This window comes from Talaromyces marneffei, chromosome 4 (genome assembly GCF_009556855.1).
Source record: "Talaromyces marneffei chromosome 4, complete sequence".
NCBI lineage: Eukaryota > Fungi > Ascomycota > Eurotiomycetes > Eurotiales > Trichocomaceae > Talaromyces > Talaromyces marneffei.
Genome location: NC_072351.1, coordinates 2080602 through 2096158, shown reverse-complemented (window position 1 = coordinate 2096158; position 15557 = coordinate 2080602). Strand labels below are relative to the sequence as shown.

General features: G+C 46.0%; 5 protein-coding genes and 2 pseudogenes across 7 annotated transcripts; 1 reads left to right on the top strand and 6 right to left on the bottom strand.

Moving 5' to 3' along the window:
- Window positions 1–366: 366 nt before the first annotated feature.
- EYB26_005795 (uncharacterized protein) lies at window positions 367–1248 on the bottom strand (the record flags this gene model as incomplete). The annotated part of the gene is made up of 1 exon (XM_054265075.1): window positions 367–1248. The coding sequence occupies one exon, from the start codon at window positions 1246–1248 to the stop codon at window positions 367–369; it is 882 nt and encodes a 293-aa protein (XP_054121050.1).
- A 6900-nt stretch (window positions 1249–8148) lies between these two features.
- On the bottom strand, window positions 8149–8757 carry EYB26_005794 (uncharacterized protein; the record flags this gene model as incomplete). The annotated part of the gene is made up of 1 exon (XM_054265074.1): window positions 8149–8757. One exon carries the CDS (start codon window positions 8755–8757, stop codon window positions 8149–8151), a length of 609 nt encoding a protein of 202 aa, XP_054121049.1.
- A 24-nt stretch (window positions 8758–8781) lies between these two features.
- Window positions 8782–9788, bottom strand: EYB26_005793 (uncharacterized protein; the record flags this gene model as incomplete). Its single annotated transcript, XM_054265073.1, has 3 exons — window positions 8782–8961; window positions 9013–9125; window positions 9197–9788. The coding sequence occupies 3 exons, from the start codon at window positions 9786–9788 to the stop codon at window positions 8782–8784; spliced, it is 885 nt and encodes a 294-aa protein (XP_054121048.1).
- Window positions 9789–10134: 346 nt separating this feature from the next.
- On the bottom strand, window positions 10135–13393 carry EYB26_005792 (uncharacterized protein; the record flags this gene model as incomplete). Its single annotated transcript, XM_054265072.1, has 8 exons — window positions 10135–10271; window positions 10324–11792; window positions 11847–12012; window positions 12067–12567; window positions 12620–12694; window positions 12750–12806; window positions 12870–13022; window positions 13075–13393. The coding sequence occupies 8 exons, from the start codon at window positions 13391–13393 to the stop codon at window positions 10135–10137; spliced, it is 2877 nt and encodes a 958-aa protein (XP_054121047.1).
- Window positions 13394–13789: 396 nt separating this feature from the next.
- On the bottom strand, window positions 13790–13889 carry EYB26_005791 (annotated as a pseudogene). Its single transcript has one exon. The product of its transcript is annotated as a tRNA-OTHER (tRNA).
- An 89-nt stretch (window positions 13890–13978) lies between these two features.
- Window positions 13979–14075, bottom strand: EYB26_005790 (annotated as a pseudogene). The gene has a single exon. The product of its transcript is annotated as a tRNA-OTHER (tRNA).
- A 454-nt stretch (window positions 14076–14529) lies between these two features.
- EYB26_005789 (uncharacterized protein) lies at window positions 14530–15126 on the top strand (the record flags this gene model as incomplete). The annotated part of the gene is made up of 1 exon (XM_054265071.1): window positions 14530–15126. One exon carries the CDS (start codon window positions 14530–14532, stop codon window positions 15124–15126), a length of 597 nt encoding a protein of 198 aa, XP_054121046.1.
- Between the last annotated feature and the right edge of the window lie 431 nt (window positions 15127–15557).

The following is a 15557-nucleotide window of genomic DNA, read 5'->3' as shown; positions in this document are numbered from 1 at the left end:
ACATTTTTCTGAATAGAAGAACAGCACAAGAAGAAAAAGAGGGGACAACAGAAACCCCAACTCTGAAAAACAGACGAAGGCAAGGAGCAAGCAAAAGAGCAAAAGAACGAGTTTGCCACCGAGCCCGAACGATGCAGTAACGACAGATAGCCTCTCCAGAAATTGAACATGAGCGCATATTTGAATGGTTGATAGGAATAGTAATGTAGGAGGTACAAGAATTGAACGTGTAGTAGGTATTGAGTAGGTAGAAGGATGTAAGAATGAACATTGCGAGGGAGAAGAAAGAAGTTGATGGAGTTGAGAATCGAGGGAGAGATGTCTTTCTTTGAAATTTGTAATGAATAGATCTGCGTTTGAATTCATTCAAGCGACTATCTCCTCTTCACTGACAATATCATCCGAATAGGAGCTAGGTGTATACGGTTCCGGCGTCGAGGCTTCCGAAGACAAAACCGACGCCGCCGACGAAGAAATCGATGACTGACTATACGTCCTCATCATCTGCTCATCATCAGACGTCTTTGAAATGCTCTGATTCTGTTGCAGCGGCTCAATTGGATGTAATTGCGGACCAGGATGAAGACCAGCAATAGCATGCTCAGCCCTCATCCAGGGGTACCAAACTTGGCACCATTCCACAACGCCAAATTTGGGCAATAACCTCCCTCGCGTCGATCGGCCACGAACCATAAACTCTCCATCTTTTAGTCGTCGCTGCTCCCGTACTGTGGGACACTTTTTAGCATTAATGAAACGGTAGAATTTGCATTGAATTCCCTGCGTGTTTCGTTCGGAGCGACCTTGGCCCGGGAATTGTTTGTTGAAGGCCTCTGTGCAATCTCGCCATTCTTCATCGAGGTCTACGCGGTGGTACCAAATGAAGTACATTTCTTCATCAGTGTATTTGGGTCGAGGCGCTCTTCGGCGTTCACTTATTGTCGTTGAGGAGGTGCTGGAGACGGAGGCGAAGCGTTCATAACGGTATCCCGTTGAGCCTTGCTGTTGTAGTTGGTTTTTGGTGTCATCTGTAATTGTTGGTGATCGGTGTCCTTCGCTGCTGGTGTAATGTATCCTTTTTGAAGTTTGCTGTCGGTAATCAGCCTGTTTGTAGTGAATGGTATTCGTGTCATCGAGTTGCATTTGTCGAAGTGGGAGGTCGAGATGTTGCCGCGTGTTGATATCGGCATTCTGTTGCTGCGGATTCAGGAGCGCGCTGATAGACATTGGGGTCTTGACAGCCGCCATGGTTGCTATATATTTGTGATATCGTCGGTCTAAGCTGCCAGGAAGATGGACAGTATGATAGTCTGATAGCGAGAGAAAATGTGCGTGTGGTGACCAAAGTCCTAGGTAATAGAGACGTTCGGATCGATTAGGGCTTCTGGCTCAACATCCAGCCAAAAGAACAAAACCAAACAGACACAAAAGCCACCGATAGATATATGATTGTAAGAAAGAGTAATCAAGATTGACGAGCAAGTCGGGTAAAGGACTGTAACAGTCAATGAGCGAGAAAGTCCTAGTATCTTATACTATCCCGGAAAGGATGTGGTCGAGTCCCTCCCAGAGAAATTGGAGCAGTGCAACGCTAGTCGGTCCCAAACGGAGAAATTTTTTTTAGCAATCTCTCTTCTGATGCATGTCTTGACTGGAATGAACAGTAAAGACAAGGATCTCTTTAATTATTTTGCAAGGCCCTTTCCTGGGGAGGGTGGGGATTGATGAGCAGAATAGACGGCCGTCAATGGTTGTGATCGGGGAGATAGATTAAGGTGATTTGCCGAGTACAGAGGGAAATTAACGAGATGAGATTAATGGAGTGGAAAGTCAATCAAACAAAGACATGAATGGGTGCATCTGTTTTATGAAATCGCAGATATGCGAAGCATGTCTGTACTGGGCAAGGCAGAACTGAATAATGAACAATCCTCACTACTCTTAATATTTCCTTCATCTAGTAGGAGTATCGACTATCGAGAGTGGGGGGGGGAGAGAGAAAGTAGGAAAGACAAGGAAATCAGTGTCTCGGCCAAAGAAAGAAAGCCCGACGTTAAATGCGGCGCATCATTTCACTTCTGCATAAAGTTGAACCTATAAATCGGACTAGGTCTGGTTTTATCTGACGCTGATAGGGCCTGCATGACTAGGCGCAGCAATACTAAGAGAAATAGGACCAGGTAGGCTCAGGGTCTGCTATGCCAGGTTGACCAACATGGATGCCGCTGTCAAATTCTGGACCCAACGTGCATTGTGAGAATCATCCGATCCAGTCCTGATACGTAGATCTGTGAGCAGGCTGGATCCATCCGGTGGAGAGTGAGAGCAGCGCTAGATTTACTTTACCCCCGTTCTGTTCTGCTAGCTAGAAAGGATTGTCTGTGTCGTTCTATTTTTTGCGCGTCACAGACACAGCCTGCAAGTGTTGCACCTGGCATGCAGCAGGGCCACCACAAATAGCATAGTAAAAAATAAATAAAATAAAATAAAATAAAAACTGCTTGATTAATTTAGATCCTGGCTAGGAAGTGAAAAGGACAGGGGGGTGTGGGATGGTGAGGAAGGGAACACCAACCCTGGGTGCTAGAACCGGTGGCTAGCCGGATGCCCGTTATCTTTTCTCCGTTACCAACCTCGCCGAAGAGACAGATAAATTGTGCGGTCTGAAAATGGCAACAAGTGGGAGGGCGCAAGGAGGGATAATGGGCAATGCACTCAAAAAGAATAATGATGGCGGACCAAATATGCGTCCTTTGAGGCCTTTTCACATCCGGTTTTTTTCGTCATTGAGGGGCGAGAGTAACAGAGAACATGAGGGGAGTCGAATGAGCTGACAGGAAAACGTCTGGCAAACGACCACTCCTCCTCCTATGCACGACCAACATCAGCAGGACAGGTCGATTGGGTGCTAAACACCACCAAGTTGCACCAGTTTTTAGCTTACCGTTCTGCTGGGATTTTTGAACGAATAGCAGCGACGAGCACAACTGCTCGGTGCAACCACGAAAAGATAATCCCCCTCCCCCCTTCTGTCCCGTAACAGCCTCCCCGTCAGGACAGATTACTGCCAGCACATCGTTGCATCGACTGCTGCACCATATGTACGTCGAGATCGAGGATATGTCGGTGGTTAAGATTCTGATATATACATATAAATATATATATATCAGAGAAGCGGTGCGGTCAGACCGCATGCAACAGGAGCTGGCCAGGCTGTAATTCGTCAACCAACCGCGGAATGGCCCCTTAATTCGGCAAGAAACTACGTCCGACTAGCCATGGCGAAAGTGGCAGGAAGATTGCGATGAGGGTGATGAATAGAGTTTGGGCGGCGGTGATTGGAGGCCACTACGCTCCTGCGCCGCCTCGCTTCCAAATTCGATATGTTCTAGTGAGAAATTAGCGCGGTTCTTAGTCGCACGGTAGACTCATGTCTCTTTGTTTGGCAGCGGGGACATAGGGCCACTAGAGAAAGAGTACACGAATTGTGTTCACAGAGCAGACAGGGATACGGAGCCGGAAGTACCATGTCCGTGCCGCCAGTGTAGTCGCTGCTACGTTGGTCCAACTCGGTCGAGTAAATCCCTAGTTAACTAGTTAGCTAGTTAGTACTTCGTAGTGCCTAATACTATTATTAATCGGTTCATTGCTCATTGCACAGCTGTACTACGTACGTTGAGGGTGTACATAAATTGAGCGAGCGCTTGACGGTGAATGCAGGTGGATCCGTCGTTCAGCGTAGTATCGTGTACGAACCCAACGGACTGAGGCTCTGGCGCGGCAAATGATGGCAACATGTGGTATCACCGAATGCGCACGGAGTGCCTGGACAGGCATACAAAATGACACCGTGCTACCTGACCCTCAAGAATGTCTGTCAGTGTCAGAGTCTGACCAGTCAGGTCGTTGTGGGGAGTGGAGAGGCCGTTAGCCTTTGATCGGTCAGTGGCCAGGGGTTCTGAACAAGCGCCGGCGACAAAGAAGCCGACCAGACCCGTGAGGAAATCGAAGAAGGTTGGACGATCGTCTGATCCTCGCGTGTGTGTACGGGAGACTCCGTGCGGGCGGCGTATGTGCTCTGTCTGTGCTTTAGAGTCGACATGGATGACGAGTACGAAGTCCAGACGGAGTACTCCGTAGAGTATGGATGAGAGAAGGCGGGAGAGGAAGAGACGAAATAAGAAATTTTCGTGGGATGGATGCTCTATGAAATTCGCGCGGAGGAAGGAGCTCTTTCCGCTTATGGCACTTGCCTCTTGCCTTCTGTCTCTCTGTTGCTGTCCGTCGCTCTTTCCTTCTGTCGACTAGTCACTAACTAGCTAAATTACTGTGACTACTCGAACAGTGTATGAGCCACCTTGCACCTTCCTATCTCGTTCCCTCGTAGGCAGCACTATCCTCTCTCATCGTCAAAGAACAAAGACAACTGTTCGGTCCAGCTCGCTCTCGATAGAGTCTTGCATGTCCATACTACGTACATACTACATCGCAGCTAACTGGGCATAACTCGGCTTTCTTTCATCTACATGCCACCAGCCCACATCAACGACTGCAATCTTGCCTCTTCGGCCAAGGGTGAACCTTAAACGCCCCGGAGTGGATGCACTATCGCTTCGCCCGTGCGGCCATAGGCCATGAAGAACAAGATTGAGCTTTTGGAAGGGCCTGCAAGAAAAAGCAAAATGAATTACTCAGGCACAAGACCGACTTAGCGGCCGGCTAGCAAGCGACAGACCACGGGGGGAATGACTGAAAGAGGCATGCCATCGAGTCGTTCCTCAGACACATTCACCGATCCTCCGCCACTATCGTATAAATTACAAATCCTCTCGTCCAATAGATTTGGGCTTGAGTCATTATTTCACGCTATCCCGATCCCTGATTGCTCGGAATATCCTCGATAATTCAGCCGCTAGCCGCCCTGCTCGGAGGATTTCATTTACTGTGACCCTGGAAAAGTGGTATTTTCTTTGTTTGAGCCGTTGCCGCGCCGCATGATGAGACGATCAGGTGACTTCGACCAATGGAGTCGTATCTTGCAATTCAGACTCATGAAAGAATCCTGAATTAATCCCATTGACAAAATACGCCAGGCCGAGGCATATTACAGAGTACGATCGACTTCGGTTGCAAATCCGCGACCCGCTCCCGTGAGGGTATTCAAAGCAACCATGACTCGCAAGTCTGACAAATTATATTAGATTGACTGAACAGTAAATACTGAAGAAGGCTTTGTGTGTGTTGATCAACTTAACTATTGGCTTTTATCGACATGAAGAAGCAGTGCTCCTGTCACAGCTTCGTCATAACACCTCAAGGAGTCAACAAAGCAACGCGCACCATATTAAAGATTTAGAAGTCCGTTCACGTCGCAGAAAATTAATCAGAATTGTATCGTAGAATGTTTCAGTGGGCACTTGTGCAGGGCGTACGAGGCATGTGTCCAATCAGAATTACACAAATTTACTTATTTTCTGGTGTCTCCAGAACGTTCCAGACTAAAGAAGAGATTGAGTCAATCGACGATTAAAAACAGGACGGGGCTGCGGTTGTTCTTAGCTGAGTACGGAGCACGGAGATACAACAGTCAACAACCCTGAACCCTGAATATTCATCCTCGACAAATTGAGACGTGCGCGAGTCAATCCTAAGCACTAGTTAACTTCCACTAAGAAATGAATTAATCCAACAGGCCAGTCAAATTTTAGCAACTTGGTTGCCGAACTTGCCGAGCACTCCATGGTAGTAGTACTAACGATGTAAAACGCGTCATATCAGTTGGCGTACCAGAAAGATTTCTACAAAATGGGTTATCAACTTGTATTTCCAGTAACAGTGCATGGTATCTACGTGTGGTCTTGTTGAAAGACGAATGGCTTCAAAGATTAAGCAGGTGCGTACGTACCATGGCGAAAACCCCCTAATGTCAAAATCCATAACTCATCCCGATATTGATATTTACAAAACGGAGGACTTCGGCCGTATCTCAGCAAGAAAAAAATTACTACACCCTATTATAACTAGATAGGTCAATAAGATCAGTCTTATTACTGTCACTAAATGATAATCACTTTTAAGTTTTAATCACACTTCGGATTAGCCCTAATTCGACCTAAACGGGATACAAACCCATGGAAATGCATTTCCATTTGACCCTTTCGAAACGAACCTGCTTTTAATAGATGCGTGCTGAATCATGGAACACAACGATATTTTATATTGATCCCGGACGATTCCTTTGTATGATTGCCCTCGGTGTACGGGGTAAGAGGGCAAGGACTTATCCTGAACCATTGAATCGATCTCTACGTTCGGATTCACTCCTGAATAGACCTCACAATCTAAAAGACTCAAGAATTAGATCATTTACAATATTAAACGCGGCTCATTTCATTGTTACTACCTATCTACTACCTAACTAGGGTATGGGTATCACCAAGCCCTGACCCCCGAATACTACAAACGTGCATATCTCCGCAATCCACCAGACTTTTACCCATTTTTGGAGTGATGCTTATCCAGTTATGAGAAATGAGAAAGAAAAAACGGTCGAGGGGGGGGAGGAGAGAATCGACAGATATCACTCGCAGTCAACAACCGTTTGTGCGAGCGTAGTAACGTAACAAGCATTGAATATAACATTTGAACGGATTTCACAAATGTGGCACAGGTGTTCCTAAATATATCGCAATTCCCATAGGTACGTGCCATGCATGGTGCTTGGATCATGGGCATATTGAGTACTTGCTGATCTAGGTATAAGCATAGTCCAAGTTAGATGAAGAGATACATGTATCACAAGATCGTTGTTCTCATGATGATAAAGCAGATGAACGGTGTGCAGACATGAGAGAGTCGAAGTTGAAGAGCCATGATGGAGGCAACCGCATGATATCAAATGAATGAGAGGGCTTTGGTTTGGAAAAAAAAATCCCAACGTCCTAGCATGATTTGCAGGGATATAGCAAGTCCTGCATTGATTTATGAACGTTCACTTCAATTGGTTTATCATTTTATAGTCACCTACATCTCGAAAGTCTCGAATGACTTACCTGCATGTACGTAGTAACAACGAATGATTCTCCAAATATACCTGAAAAGGAATAAAATGCCGACACAAGCTGGCAAACTCGTCTAGCTCAATAGCTAGCGTCAAAATCTCTCCGAGAGCCGAGCAACATCATTCTAGTGGAAATCAAATCACTCCCTTCATGATATGTATTCAAATCACGGAAATCGCATTATTTCCCCCAGATAATATTTACGCACGCACCTCTCTCGAGCTTCCTTTTCAGTGCTTACAAATGCTATAGACCCATGTTACGTATCTGCCTAATCCCCATTTTCATCCACAAATTCATGGATCGCATCACAACTACTCTACTTTTGTGGTAGTAGCTCGCCTGCGCCGCATTTTTCAGGGATTAATCAAGATAGCCCCCGTAGGCCAGACCCCGCCACAACAATTTAGCAAATAAATCTGATATTAAAATTACATGATTATGTATATTTTCATATGCAAAGTAGAGAGTTACATGCATGTGCATAATAAGTCGGGATGTTATTAATTTAGTTTGTACGTACTATGTATGTACCTAGGTATGGTCAGTGCTCTGCTCTTCGTTTTGGTCATCTTTTTGGGGGGGTTGTTTGATCTTCGAGCTGCCTATTTCTAGGTGGTATTAGGTATTTGGAGCTATGTAGCAGGGTAGTACTTAGCCACCAGTTGGTTAGGAGGTACTACTATGTACGGAGTAGCTACTAGCTAGGTTGCCTGGTTAGTATGTATGACCTGCGCTGGGCATATGATCAACGTGTAACAAATGTGTGACATCCGATGTAGGTAATTGATTATGGTGCTCATGTTTTTCTAAGAGTGTCTCAGCTGATAAAACATATGCTCAGGGCCTAATATATTCCACGTTTGAAGGATGTTGCCGCCTCCGCATAGCCCTAATTATTATCGTATATAGCAATTAGGGCTTAGGGTTCATCTCTAGAGCCGTGGAAAGCTATCAAATAATCATATTACATGTCGCTAGATTGATCAATTGATATATAAAATAAACGTTCAAAGGATGTAGAATGAGTCAATATTCATATCATGAATATATATATACACGTCTACTCAGCCGACCAAACTTCTAACTATACCTCCAACTTACGGTCAACACGCCTACTCAACTCCTCCGACCGATAGTAACGAACATACTTACCAACTTGCTTCGCCAATTTTGCCATATCTAAATCATCAACAAGAAGATCCACATCCTCCTCAGCTTTTTCCAAAGCAGTGGCTAACATCTCACAGTCCCAGCACAAACAAACCGAGTATTCCTGCCCAAACCGGGTGCGGAATAAATGCTTTGTCTCGTTGGCACCATGACCAAGCTTTTCCTTGCCGATTTTGTCATCATGGTTGACATAACGTCCCGTCCTTGTTCGCATAGTCTCTTCGTATGAGACTGCAGAGCATTGGTGCGTGTGCCAGACAAGGTCGATATCCAGGGTTGGCACCAGAGTCTTACCTGGATGTAGTACAAAGAGTTTGAGAAACTTGTTATATCGATCAATGGCACGACATAATGTACCGCTGACAGCAGGGCTGCAGATCCAAAGATGATTGTGCATCTTATCGACAAACGAAGCCTGACGCTTGACGTTTTCGGTGAGCTGCAATATCGCTTCTTGCTGCAACCCTACCTGAATTTCAACCAGGTTTTTGACGAATTGGTTCTCGCGTTCGCTGAGTACCATCTGTTTCAAAGTTTCCCAGAGACTTCAGACTTGTTCTTTAGGGTCCCCAAAGCGGGACAGTGTGCTGGCGACGGGGCTGGATGTTGCTCCGACGTCCTCTAGATATTGATATAAATCGGGCTCTATTTGGCATTCGTATTTGGTCCATTCTCGTGATTCTTCGGGGAATTTATAGGACCAAGTCTTTGTATTTATTGCTTTTTGCTTGTATAAAGTCAGTTTAGGCATCTCTAAAGATTATAAAAAGTAACGTACAATTCCTTCCCATGGAAATTCCACACGGCGAATGGCGTTCAACTTCTTGTCACAGCAATAAGTCTGAAAATCGATGGGATTCAATAGAAAGGCGTGCCAGACCATGAGAATATCTGACCGAAAATAACGCTGTTAGCTTGACATTCCACATTTCCACATAATTGCTTATAAGATAGTGACATACCCAAAGGAGGCAAACAAGGCAAAGAAAAAACACCCCCCTTCTCCCTCGCATGCTCTTCAACTGCTTTATTAGAAGCCTTTATCCAAGTCCCAAACCTCACCACCGCAATCTTCAAGTAAAAATCCCACTTCTCTCTCCTCCGATCTTGGTACGTATCGTCTCGCAAGGTTGTCTTTTTGTAGATATACGCCCCCATTCGTTGGTCAAACTTCTTCCTGTATACGATCTTATTGTTGACTTTGATTCCAAATGTCGCGTCTAGTGCGGCTGAATTGACGATGTTGTAGCGTAAGGCAAAGAATACCTCCAGAAGTTCAAGGTGAGTTGCACATTTGCCTATGGTTGGTATAGGTCCTCCATTCTCTGTCGTAGGACTTGAGGTATTGGTGATGGTGGTCAAAGACTTGAATAGACTCGGTGCGGGAATGAGCTGCCTTCCATCGAGCTTGTTCGTGTCTCCTACTTCGAGCAGGCTCCAGTGATCGTCTAGGGGATCTTTACTATAATTGTCTCGCCACTGCTTGAGATCCTTGATCTCTACTTCAGCGGCTCGGTGGAGATTCTGAATTGTAGAAGTGGTGGTTAACGACATGTCGTTAGGGCGGCACAGGGACTGGAAATTGTGTTCTAGGATCCAATCTGCTAGCCCAGTAGTAAAGTAAACAACAAAAGACTCGACCGGATTTTAAATTGATGTCCATAAAGTTATCTAATGTCATTACATGGCTACATGATCGGAGTCGTTAATTGTTGGTATTTACACAGCCACCGAAGATAGACTTCAGGCGTTTTTCACTATATTGCGGGTGCGTAATGTTAGGGCTAGCACAGCCTAGCCCTGATTGCGACTTAACATCCCCTTAACTTTGCCATTTACAGTATCTTATTACGAACTTTGCCTTCCCAAATGATTGAATATGAATATTATCAAACCTAGTCTAAGATTCGGCCACTGTATAGAAATTAGCTACCACAACTACTGCACCCTGATCCACAACTGCTGCCACAACTACTACTCCCTCCACTGCCTCCCCCACAGCTGCTTTCCCCTCCTCCTCCTCCTCCTCCTCCACTACTACTCCCACAGCTACTAGTATTGGTATTTCCATTGCTTGTACTACCCGTACTAGGATAGGAGGTAGCACTGACCACGCCTCCACAGCTGCTATTCCCACAGCCCGAGGCACAAGTTGCTCCACAAGCCACTGCACACCCTGCTGCATGCCTATACACAGTATCAAGGAGGGTGAGTGCAGCATCCATGTCAATCTCAAACTTCTCGGCTGCATCGTTCGAAGTATCTTTCGAATCTCTCCTGTATCGGGTGGTGTAACCGACTGCGTCTTCGGCTAGTAGTGGTAGTTCGATATCGGCACGGTTGATACGCTTTCGTCGTGCTATTTCATAAGCCTCAATTTGCTGGGGTAAAGGCCTAATTCCCCAGTGTGCCATGAAGAAGCTGCTGTAATATATCTTGTCATCGAAGAGGAGGTGACTAAAAGGCTGAGCGCGGTGGATGCCGCCTAGCTTGACGCGTGCTAGAGATGGGTCGAGAGACCGCAGCTCCGATCCTGGATTGGAGGATGGTGATAACCAAGCTGTTGCCGAGCGGAATATCTCTGTTTTGGCCATGGCTGCGGCGGCACGGCAGAGTATTGCTGACGCACTCAACACGTTGAGGCGATTGCGCATCCAGGCCTGGGAGGTAGGTTTTGTGGTATCCATGGGCTCGGAGAGTGAGGACGGCGCATACATGTGTTGATCTCGAGTTAGGTGGTGGGATACTATAGACCAGGAATCAAAAGGAAAGGCCCGAACGTGTTTGGACAGATTGCAGTCTCCGCAGCAGGTTGGATATCGACCGTATGCCTCAGTGCAGTCCCACGGAAAGATATTTTGATACTTGTATATGGGTCCCCCGAAAGCCCCCCAGTCGTACCAGTATTCCTGATATGTATCAATAATTTCGGAGTCCTTAACAGTAGAATGACCGAAGTAGAACTGGGAAATGTAGTCCTGTGTTAGTCCAGTTGGGACGCTGAACTTGCTTAGAACTGGCGGTCGCATGTAACCCTCGTCTGGGCAGACGAAGCTCATAAGGTAGAGAGGGTAAGCCAAACCGCTGGTCAAAGGCCCGAAAATGTCATGGTCTATGAGTGAATTGCAAAAATGTTGGTAATTGTTCTGCGTGGCGTTCCTTGCCAGACGTGTCGCTGGATTCAATAGTCGTTCCGCTATGCTATCAATATATATCTGCACGCGGCTACCCATTATGTTCCTGAGACTCCCGAGTAACTTATCAAATGACTGTCCGAGGTCTGCCCCCGTGCTAGATAGCGATTGACTTGCATCAAGAATGTCGCAGACTAACGCACGCTCAGGGTCTTGTGGTAAAAGACCGCTGAAAGGCGCGCCGACAACTTGTTTCATGACAGCCTTGTAGTTCGTCAGATGCCGGGCAGGTTGAACAAATTGCCAAACATTTTGGTCCTCGGAGCCTGTGACTAGAAGGCATCGCTTTTCGTTGCCAGAGATGCCTAGACGTTGATGAAAAACGGGCGTTTCCCGCAATGTGATAAGCGCGCCGTCCTCAGTACTACCGAAGCATGAGTTAGCATGTATCATTTTATTCGTCCCAAGCTTGACCTACAGCGATATATCGTTCCTAATAATCAAGGGTCCAACACGGAGTCTCACGTGCACATTAGCAAATGGATCCTTATCAACATGTGCTTTGAAAAATGCTGGAACATCCGGGTCCTCTTGCGGGTCGGTGACTATTTTGTCCAGAATCGCCAGGGAATGCAAATTTTGATCTAGTCATTCACTGCTTGTCTTTGATGATGATTTCCTGAGCTTGCTGAATGTACTCGAGCTCGATTTCTCTGCTTGAGGTTGGCGGTGTTGAAGCTTCATAGTTGCATCGACAACCGAGTTCGGGTTTCTTTCCCTCTTGGTTTCTTTGATACCTGCTGCTTTACGCAATGCCTTGTACTTTGAAATTGCGACAAGGTCATCGAGGGCGTCTAGCTCACATTTCTTACTAGATGTTGTGTATTTTTGATGCCGAGCATCCCAGGGTACCGGAAATAGTGCCAGTGGCTTATCACCATTGAAATGAGGGACCGAGTAGCAAGGACACATCCTCCGGCTTTCCTCTGGAGTGATCGCCTCGGGCAGGATGGAATGCTTGTACTGTTTGACATAGGAATCCTTGCCGTAGAAAAAGCGGAAGTAGCAATCTTCACATACGACACGGGGCTCCTTAGGATCGTCAGATTTGAACATGCTTCCAGTGATTATGGCGTTGCAATGAGCATTGGCGCAATGCATGGGATAGAAGTCAAGAGGCCTGCCCTTGGAGAAGTCCACTAAGGAAAAGTTAGATGCATCGACTGCCCCTGTTAAAGCTTGCATACATACGTTGTGGAACAACCGGTCGTTTCTGCTTCTTGGTTGCTGGTCGGTCTTCTATTAGCTTTTCAATATCAAGAAATCCTGCACTCGGTTTAGCATTCATTGATATTATGACGTTCATCATTGAATAACATACCGGCTGCCTGGAGCAACACCCACGCTCGCTTTTCTATTCCAGTAAAACTCGGCATATCTATGCTTGGTGTTAGTGGCTACGAGCTAAGTAATAATTGACGGAAATAGTCTAGGTACATACCCTCCATAGTTTGGCGCACGGCTGATTTGATCTTTGAGCTGATAGACTCGGCCCTCCGGTCCGTTGCAGCGTCATTCAGGGACTTCATGTAGCTCGGCGGTGGTGCATCGATCAACTTTCGAGACAGGTCCATATTCTCGATGCGTTTTTTGTCTGTCATCTGTGTTAGCTTTCTTTAATCAAGCTCTAATATTCTGGTCCATACTATATCTGATCGCATGTTCTCTTGCATGTTGGCTAACCTGGTCCACAAAGGTGTCGAATCCATGAATAAAATCATCATTTTCATCTGGCACTAAGACGTCGGCAAACTCCGGTTGCTGCCATATAGCTAGAGGGCGAATGATGTTTTCTAGCTCATCTCGGACACCCTCCCAATACATGTCCTCGAGTGCTCGTTGCAGGGACTCTCTGCTATTCGCGATCGGAGACCATTCCTCGTGGTGTACTGCGGGCACTCGTGTACTCTGTGCACTTGACTTCGATTTGGAGATGCTGAGGCGAATGTCTCGAAAGCGAGACATGATGACTTATCTTGAATTGGTCACCAAACAGACAACAAACAGATAGATAGTAGAATGAAGTGGCTTATTACAAGTCCGTCCATTGTTACCCATTATGAGCTTGGTGATGGGTTTAAATTCTACGAGCAGGGTCATTAGGCCAACTACCTAGGCAATCTGATTATGTGTGTTAGGTTGAAAAACGCCTTGAGGCCCATCGTGTATTTTCTATGGTGGCTGTGCAAACGCCAATAACCTCAAGATACGAATACTGGTAGTCTTGCACTTTGGCCGCGGTATCTCCTAATATATTAATTACCGCCTCGGAAAATTTAACAAAAAATAGTAATAATTCAGACCTCAGACAGACCTCTTGGGAAAGAAGAGAGAAAAAGAAAAAAATGCAAAAGAGATGGGTGATGGGATGAATCGGGATCGAACCGATGACCTCACGATATAATCAGTAGCTGAAGTTAATTACTTCAGTCGTGCTATCTCCCAACTGATATATCACCCCATTGGGAAATTGGCCCGAAATAATGTCTCATAGGTGGGAAATTTCACAAAGCGTGTAATGAAGAAAAAAGAAACAAAAAAGATGGGCGATGGGATGAATCGGGATCGAACCGATGACCTCACGATATAATCAGTAGCTGAAGTTAATTACTTCAGTCGTGCTATCTCCCAACTGATATATCACCCCATTGGTGAATATCGAGCAAAATTAATGTCATATAAAGGCCTCTCCGCAGCAATTATATACAATCGCGATGTTCCTCGGGATGGGAGATCATATAGATATTATGACCAGTGCTAATACGGTCTCTCGCTGCCTGTTGCACGGTCTAATAATTTATATCTATTTCTAGAAGCTAATAGTGCTTTTGATCTTTGCTGGCCTCGGTATCGTCGCCTGTAGTCATACATGTATCATCTCATATGTGAAGATCGTTACCTGGTCAGTCAAGATCAATATATAAATAAATGACACCTGGTTTCAAATGTTGAGTCAGTCATGTGGCTACAACTAACTACAATGCCCAGCCATAACCCCGCATAAACCCCCCCTCGAGAGGGTTCCAATGTTGGGTTATGCTTCCTTTTATCACATCTTACTTTTGGTGAAGACCAGATCAACTACTATCTGGGACGAAAAAATGTCCGACTACCAGTTCCTCAACTCGTCCCAACCAGTTCCCTACGCAAGGGACCTCCCAACCACTTTCTCCATCAGAGCGCCTCCTTCCTCGGATGTTTGGGCCAAACCACCCGCAACACACCGATTCAATGCGCCTATATTGTACAAAACCCTACCCCTGAGATCGTTCCAACGGGCGCGAGTATCAGTCGTTGCGGAATGGAAGGTCCTCTATGACCAGGGCGGGTTGATTATTGTAATCAACGGCCAAAAAGACGAAGCGCAGCGGCAATGGATCAAGTGCGGGATCGAACTCACAAACGATAAACCGCATATCAGCGTTGTTGTCAAGGATCGATGGGCAGATTGGAGTCTGCTTGCGGTCCCATCTGGTGGACAGGCAGCTACAATTGAACTCGTAAGGGAAGCTGATAATACGCTGTGGGTGTATCTGGTCGAAGGTGTTTCACGTGTTCCATTGCGAGAGGTTACGTGGGCATTCGAACAGGAGGAGACGGCCGAGTGTTGGGTTGGCTCGTATGCTGCGAGACCTGCTTCTTCTGTGACTGACGAGCTTGTTGTTGATTTTAGCCAATTGGCCGTGGAAAGTCGTTGATACTCCTGTATATAGTCATATATATATATATATACACAAACGTATTCCGATACAAATAATCTAAACAAATACAAAGAATAGATCTCTCTTGATTGCAACCGAGTCCTGGCCATGTCACCCAGGGATTGTCATTGGTCCTAGCAAGTGGATCGTCTCATTCCAAGTTAATCAGTCCATGCTCTATCACTTGATCGAAGATCTTCAATCCGCGCAGACTCCAGAGTACTATGTACACGAGAAAATATTACCAATATAGTTTCCTAAACATGACACCACAGCAAGCTAGCTAAGGCCAATTCTGACTCACAGCTAGAAGTTAATTGTGTTCAGTTGGTATAGCACTGCATAGACTAGTCGCTAGCCATGCAGAAGCGTGGGTTGAGGCACACACACCATCGGTGATACTAGCTAGAGTCGCACAGATTCTAGCC